An 8,453-nucleotide genomic window follows, 5' to 3' on the forward strand; every position below is an offset into this window, starting at 1 on the left:
TGTAACATCTTTATCAAACTGAACTTTGATCATTGACTTTTGTTTATTAATCATTTTTGTCATTTTCATCTAAGTTGAGTGCTAATGCGTGTACGTGACACAACAAAGATTCATTCATTAGATGTTTTTTTAGTATAACAATATATTTTTTACTAAGGTGAAGGGATGTTCGGGTAAGTCACACAATGGATAACTTAAGGTCAGGGCCGGCCCTGAGGGTGTGCAAGTAGTGCCACAGCATAGGGCCCCAAAAACGGAAGGCCCCCGATTTTTCAATTTTGCATACATATGCGTATATATAGTTGTATGTGTAGAATATTACAAACATGAGCCTTGGCGTAAGTGTTATTATTGCTTCTTTACATCGGCCTAGGAGATGGGTTTGAAACTCATCTTCATCATTTTTTTTCAGTTTATTTTTATTAAATGCATATGTTTCCACAAAATAATATAAAAATTCTACACAATAACATAAAAATTCAAACCCTGACCCTCTAAATATTTAAGAAAAAACAATCACCTTTCCACTTGTTGATTTGTTAAATTTGTTTGTGCTATTAGAATTTATAGAATCTCAATTGAAAACCAAAATTATTTTTATGAAAAAAAAATAAAAATAAATTAAATTCTTAGTACTTTTTGGAGCTTCCAATTTACTTTCTCACGTGCCCTTGAAATCTCAAGGCCAGCTCTGGAGTGTTGCGAGAGGAAGAGTGTTGGGGTGGTAATTACAACAAATTATGATAAAACCCACATCAACTTTTCCACAATTTCAAAAACCGAAGTCCTAAAATCTGGAAAGAAAACCAAAAATTTGAAATTTTGAATGGGGGCAAGACAAAATTTTGAAATTTACATAGGAGAACAACATTTTGTGAAAAACCCAAAAGCAAAAAATGATGATGGAATGAATCCAAGGGAAAAGAAAGATGAAATTTTGGGAGTATCAGGAGGACGTTTTGGCTCTAGAGGGAGTAATGGGGGCCTCTCATTTCTGTGACGCCATAGCTTCGAGGTTTTTCGGGACGGTCTTCGTTCACCTCGAAGTACTTCCATCTGTACGCCGCCATCGTCTTCCTCCTCAGGAATCGAGCTCACAGGACGAATCAGAGATTGAGAGAATTGGAGAAAAGGAAAGGGGTTGGTGATGGGGAACGGGTGGGATTCGGGAAAGACGAGGGTGTTTTTTTTTTTTTTTTTTGAATAATTTATTTTTGAATTTTTAATTTCCACAAACTCTTTAATGATACTTGACGTCTAATCACGCCACGTCATTAGTTAGCGGGAGATTTAACAATTTAACTAACGGATATATAAGACTATCCCAAAATTTACACTTTAAATGACTCTAATACAAAAAAAATTTGATGTACTAAATGTTGAAAACCATGAAATATGAGGGTAATAAACTTGAGATTTACCAAAAAATCAACTAAATTACCTTCTTTCAATGTGAAAAATGATATCTTTGACGTCGACATTGCTACATCATAAAGTACTTTTGAAAACCTGAACTGCACACCGTTAACCTATAACATAATTAAATACCCACTAAGTCATTAGTTAAAGTTCAGTGGGTTGGGCTAGAACGTGCCTAACAAATGTTTTCAGTCCAAACAACTTCGCCTTAAAGGTACCTAACAATTTGTTTGACATTTTCAGTAAATTAAAATCAATATTTGATACTTTTTGTTTGTTGTCTTTTTAATCTCTTTCCTTGATAAAATTTTGGTTATACTTGTATTAAAAAAATGATTATAATTAGCATTAGTATACTGTCATATGATTTTAGAATGATAACCGAATTTGATCGTACATATCAAATTTATAATAATATTCATAAAAATTATTATTATGGATGCGTAAGATTTAAGAATACAAACTCAATTAATTAATTTATTTTATTGCAATCAAAATAAACTTACTTTCCACACAATAACTTCTTAATAAAAAAACATTTAAAGAAACAGTTAACTTTCTATCTATATATATCCAAAGGAAGGTGATCACATTAAGAAAACAGTTAAGTTTCTATCTATATATATAGAAAGGAAGTTCACTTATACATTCGCCCATTGAAAGCATAGTTACGTTTCTATATACAGCTCTCTTTCTCTCTCTCTCTCTCTCTCTCTCTCTCTCTCTCTCTCTCTCTCTCTCTCTCTCTCTCAAAGTGATGATATAAATAGGGTAGTGCTATCCACACCCATTTTTGCTTACCACACACCCTTCTTAATTTTTGACCGTCAGATCAAATGAATTGAAGAAGATCATTAACTAAAAATTAACAAGGTATGTAAGAGGTAAAAATGAGTGTGCGAGTCACACTTTCTATAAAGATACATTGTGACTTATAAGTTGCTTGCATGCAACAGGTGCTTGATAAGAAGAAAGAAATAAAGAATATTGAAAAATGTGGAAGCTTAAGGTCGCAGATGGTGGCAATGATCCATACATCTACAGCACAAACAACTTCGTGGGTAGGCAGATATTTGAGTTTGACCCTGAAGCAGGAACTACCGAACAGCGAGCTGAGGTGGAAGAAGCTCGTCTTCATTTCTACAATAATCGCTATCAGGTTAAGCCCAATAGTGACCTCCTATGGCGAATGCAGGTATACTTTAATTAGTTCGTCCAAACTTATAATGTTGTCAATTAGTTTACTGCAAATAAAAGCCACAATTTAACAAGAATAACATTTCCCACCAATATGAACCTATGATACTTATTTGATCACGTTTCTACTAAATGTGAGTTCTAGTTATCTTGATTCCACCCGTGTAGTTTTTAATTAGAAACAATACATGTGCCCACTCTATAGGTGCACCTACTTATCCACCACTTATTATTAACGTACCATATAATAATTGGATAATTAGAGACGTTATTTTACTTTTTCACGTCATCTAAAGATTTTGTTTGCAAAAAAAGAAAAAAAAAATCAATTTAAATTTAGAGATTGTTTAGTCAACCATATGTAGGAGAGCACAATACAATGAAAGTTGTAAGCTGTGTTCGTTGAACATGATCAATGGTTTTGGTAACAAGTAACATTCTCAAGATGAATATACCGTTCTTGGTACTAGGATTTAATAATATTCCTCTTCACGTACTTATGTTCGAATCTTGTAATGTCGAGTTTGATACCGATTTATTCCCCACCCCTTAATATAAATATACTCGTTCTTGGTTGGGGGCTTTTGGGCTTCTCTTGATCTTATTCCTAGTTGGGGAAAAGAAAGGAGCCTTGTTCGGCAGGTGCACATCAAGTTGTAAAAAGAACAAACCACCAAACAAACAAACGAACATCTACTTCTTGTTTGTCTTGTTTCTGGTACTTACAAGTTTTCATTTCCTATCTGATGGGCAACACCATTAAAATTTTAGGGTTTAATAACATTTAATTAGTAATAATAACATCATCATAACTTTAATCCTCTCATTAGTATCGCTCTCAATTTTTTGTTCACTAACCGACAGTTCCTAAGAGAGAAGAACTTCAAACAAACAATTCCCCCAGTGAAAGTTGAGGATAGAGAGGAAATCACATACGAAAAGGCCACCGCTGCATTGAGAAGGTCTGTCCACTTCTTTTCAGCCTTGCAAGCTAGTGATGGCCATTGGCCGGCAGAAAATGCCGGCCCGTTGTTTTTCCTTCCTCCTTTGGTGAGCATTTACTATTTACTATCATGTTATTTGAATCTCATGTTCCCGTTTTGGGGCTTAAAAATATATATCACATATATTCTCGAGTTTTTACCAAAGTTCAAATTTTAGGAGTTTACTAATTACTTTCCAATTTCCTACTCAAAATTTGCAGGTCATGTGCACTTACATTACGGGACATCTTAATACTATATTCCATGCAGAACACCGCAAAGAAATTTTACGTTACATATACTATCATCAGGTACATAAATATATATATATATATGTATATATATATAAATATATTGGTCTTTGTTCACCCAAATTGCATCAAATTTTAATTTTTCAAAATGTGCTTATTTGTGTTAAACTACTAACAAGGGTTGCAGTGAAGTTGCCCAAGAGTTTTCACTTCTACATCCAAGTCCCGCTCGTATATAAAAAAAAAAACTGAATAAATAATGCTAATTAATACGCATTACTTTTTTGGGTATTTCAGAACCAAGATGGTGGTTGGGGATTACACATTGAAGGACACAGCACCATGTTCTGCACAGCTCTCAACTACATTTGTATGCGTATTCTTGGAGAAGGCCCTGATGGTGGCCAAGACAATGCTTGTGCAAGAGCTAGACAGTGGATTCTTGATCATGGCAGTGTTACCCACATCCCCTCTTGGGGTAAAACTTGGCTTTCGGTATGCCTATGTGCAACACTAAGACTAATTGCTTTTATTAGGCTTCAGTTAACTGTTCTTAAATAGCACTATCACTACGCAAATCGTCAACAACATATTGATACTTTATCTATGCCATATATAGTTGAATTACATGAGATTATTTGCTATCGATAATAGAGAAATATCGACAATGTATAAAGATGTATCACTCTTAATAATGTTAGTTAGACACACAAAACTAACATTATTGTTGATACACTCTATAATAGTGGTAGGCCCCTATTAACAATAGATTAAGTCAAATATTGAAGAATGATGGAGTCATATTTGGCATTGTGTGTCTAAATTGCGTTTACTTCATCAATGTAACTATACTTTCTTTTTATCGAAAATAAAACGTGACTAGTTGCTTTAATTTAGTACTAGTGCTGTTTGAGACAGCAACTATGTAAAAGCATTTCCCTTTCTAATTAATCTTGCTTAATTGATTCTTGTAGATACTTGGTGTGTTTGAGTGGTCCGGAAGCAATCCAATGCCCCCAGAGTTTTGGATTCTGCCTTCATTTCTTCCTATGCATCCAGGTTGGCACAATTCCGGACACCACAAGTACAAATAATTCAATCTTTCACATGTTGATTGATTTAATTAGTCTCTCTCGACCTATAGTCTTCTTTTTTAATCTCTTCTACATCTTGTAAATGCAGGAAAAATGTGGTGCTACTGTAGGGGTGTTTACATGCCTATGTCATATTTATATGGCAAAAGATTTGTTGGTCCAATAACACCTCTCATACTACAATTAAGGGAAGAACTCTATGCTCAACCTTATGACGAAATTAATTGGAAGGGAGTGCGTCATCTCTGCGCTAAAGTGAGTTTAACTTGATTAAGTTAGCTAATTAGTTCATGTTTTCTTGTTTTGGTAAATAAACTGATTGCAGTAATAATTTGATCGCAGGTGGACATCTACTACCCTCATCCTTGGATACAGGACTTTCTATGGGATAGTCTGTACGTATGTACAGAGCCTCTTCTTACTCGCTGGCCGTTTAACAAGCTGATCAGGAAAAGGGCTCTTGAAATAACAATGGAGCATGTTCATTATGAAGATGAAAACAGTAGATACATTACCATTGCATGTGTGGAAAAGGTGTTATGCATGCTAGCTTGTTGGGTGGAAGATCCAAATGGGGATTATTTTAAAAAGCATCTTGCCAGGATACCAGATTTTTTATGGGTTGCTGAGGATGGGATGAAGATGCAAGTTAGTACACATTTTGTTAATACAGTATATGATACGATGAATTGTTCTTGATCCTTTTTTTTCTGTCTCAAAAGTTCACTCTTCTAAATCATTAGAAAACATTATAAATTGATACATTTTATTGATACATGCAGAGTTTTGGCAGTCAACAGTGGGATACTGGTCTTGCCATTCAAGCTTTGCTTGCTTCCAATCTAACCGATGAAATTGCACCCACGCTCGCTAGAGGACATGACTTCGTCAAGAAATCTCAGGTTCGTTTTTATATAGTCAATTCAACTTTCATATTTGCAAAATGTAAATGTGCATCCATTATTTTGTTCTAACTAGTGACTGTTTTGGATTGAAATTGTTAAGGTCAAGGACAATCCGTCGGGTGACTTCAAAAGCATGTACCGCCACATTTCCAAAGGATCGTGGACTTTCTCTGATCAAGACCATGGATGGCAAGTTTCTGATTGCACTGCAGAGGGTTTAAAGGTAACAAATTCAACTTAGTTGTCTAACATGTTATCTCAATTTTTCTCACCATAACCCCATCTACAGTGTTGCCTGCTTTTATCGATGATGCCACCAGAGATAGTTGGTGAAAAAATGGAGCCTGAGCAGTTATACGATGCTGTCAATGTCCTAATTTCCCTACAGGTGACAACAATTATTTCTGACAGTCATAGATATGAGTTTGAGTTGCATTTTGTTGCCGTAATCAAATTTGGATCTAATGCATGGCTGCCTTACTTTAAAAGTTTTGAAAACTTTTAACATTTCAATACATTTTTTCTTCAGTGCATGGTCTATTAGGTCTCTCTAGTCATTACAAATCTCACTGTATTTCTCATTGTAGAGTAAGAATGGTGGCTTAGCAGCCTGGGAACCAGCAGGAGCAGCAGAATGGTTAGAAGTAAGAATTTTAAAGAATTGGAGTCATGTTGTCGAACTTAGCCAGATGCGTAACAAACTAAAAATTTTCAAATCATTATTATTTAGTATATACTTACTAGGATATTGTCCTTTTTTTCACTTCAGATGTTGAATCCCACAGAATTATTCGCGGACATTGTGGTTGAGCATGAATACGTTGAGTGCACTTCATCTGCAATCCAGGCTTTAGCTTTGTTTAAGAAGTTATACCCTGGCCATAGGAAGGAAGAGATTGATCAATTTATTACCGCTGCTGCACTGTACCTTGAAAATGTACAAATGGCAGATGGTTCATGGTATATCATATGATTAAATCAAAATTTGCTTATATAATTTTGTTTCATTAAAAACTAGAGAAGAAAAAGAACTTAGTGAAGAAATGTTTGCACAGGTACGGGAATTGGGGAGTTTGCTTCACATATGGTACCTGGTTTGCTCTTGGAGGGCTAACTGCTGCTGGTAAGACCTTCAACAATTGTGCAGCCATGCGCAAATCTATTAGTTTTCTACTCGCAATCCAGAAAGAGAATGGTGGTTGGGGAGAGAGCTACCTTTCATGTCCAAAAAAGGTAAAATATGAGAGGTGGATTATGATTGAAGCTAGCTGCAAGTATTTCTTAATTAATCTCATTGTCTTGGACTAAAGTATTTCACTCTATGGCGGGTGATACAGGAGTACGTTCCTCTTGAAGGAAACCGATCAAATTTAGTGCACACAGCTTGGGCTATGATGGGTTTGATTCATGCAGGGCAGGCGGAAAGAGACCCCACACCTCTTCATCGTGCAGCAAAATTGATAATAAATTCTCAGATGGAAAATGGTGATTTTCCTCAGCAGGTATCTTGCTTACCACATTAGTTCCAACCATAATTAAAAAACAAAAAATTGCCTTAGTATTACTTGCATTGCAAGCTTGACGAGTACAAATATGAAACACAAAATAGCATCCCATGTTGTGTTGTTTATACGTATGCTCAAATTTTTACTTGAAACGTTGTATAACTTCTTGTTGAAGTCCCACATTGGTGGGTTCAAAGAAACCCTTAAATAGGATTACCCTACTCTAACTAATGTTGAGGCCTTTTGTGGTAAAACCTCACACCTGACGGATTGGGCATGTAGTTAAGTTGAGGACAGTATTGGTGTTGTTAGAGTGGGATGGGCCTGGTGATCCAAAAATAACACTTCTAACCACTAATTATATATGGCAGGAAATAACTGGAGTATACATGAAGAACTGCATGCTACATTATGCAGCTTATAGAAATATCTTTCCCATGTGGGCACTTGCAGAATACCGCAGGCGGGTTCCGTTCGTTGATGTCTAAGCTTTGCAGCCATGTTCATGAAGAAAAGAGTGTTTTGATTCATTTGAAAGCTTTGTATTTCAGTTTAGGGAGTATTTTTGCTCACCACCATTTAGTTTGGTTATGCTCACTACTCTATTTATCACCGTTAGATGAGTTTCAGTTTCGAGATTTGTTTGCAAATGGATTATAATAAGCTCATAGGTTTCATGTGTGCCATCTATCATGTTGGATGAGTCACTAAGTAATCCATGTGCATTGCACATGATCAGTTCTGCTTGTTCGGTAGCGGAGGTCCAACGGCTATAAGCCTATGGCCTCTCACACCTTACATGCTTGTAATGCTTTACCGAGAATTAAGGAATTGGTGTAACAGCACCATCATCTTGTACCTCTCTCCCTCTCCATTGTTCTCTGCAACTTTATTCATTTCAAGTTCTTGTTGAATGTTATTGCAGTAAAACCATCATAAACCACCCAAATTATAGAATCTAATATGGTCTCAGAGCCTAAGTTCGATTTAACTTTCATCTGGGAGTGAATCTGTGCTTATAGAATCAAGCTCACATTGAGCTTCATCTCTGCAATACTGAGCTTTATAAACACTGAAATCCGTCAAACCCAAGTCTAAC

The 8,453-nt window shown here is 35.7% G+C and overlaps 1 protein-coding gene across 3 annotated transcripts; it reads left to right on the top strand.

Annotated features, from left to right (window-relative positions):
• Positions 1-2,013: 2,013 nt before the first annotated feature.
• On the top strand, positions 2,014-8,212 carry LOC103426167 (beta-amyrin synthase). Of its 3 annotated transcripts, none has more exons than XM_070817694.1 (16): positions 2,014-2,292; positions 2,376-2,614; positions 3,481-3,666; positions 3,821-3,910; positions 4,148-4,345; positions 4,825-4,909; positions 5,033-5,199; positions 5,287-5,592; positions 5,727-5,846; positions 5,950-6,072; positions 6,139-6,237; positions 6,437-6,493; positions 6,619-6,809; positions 6,905-7,082; positions 7,187-7,351; positions 7,726-8,212. In XM_070817694.1, exons 2-16 carry the CDS (start codon positions 2,414-2,416, stop codon positions 7,840-7,842), a joined length of 2,283 nt encoding a protein of 760 aa, XP_070673795.1. In that variant the 5' UTR covers positions 2,014-2,292; positions 2,376-2,413; the 3' UTR covers positions 7,843-8,212. The 3 variants fall into 3 exon arrangements, with proteins under 3 accessions (XP_070673795.1, XP_070673793.1, XP_070673794.1); XM_070817692.1 differs by having other exon boundaries at positions 7,808-8,212; XM_070817693.1 differs by having other exon boundaries at positions 2,170-2,190; positions 7,808-8,212.
• Positions 8,213-8,453: the final 241 nt, after the last annotated feature.

The sequence above is a fragment of the Malus domestica genome, chromosome 17, assembly GCF_042453785.1.
Source record: "Malus domestica chromosome 17, GDT2T_hap1".
Classification (NCBI taxonomy): domain Eukaryota; kingdom Viridiplantae; phylum Streptophyta; class Magnoliopsida; order Rosales; family Rosaceae; genus Malus; species Malus domestica.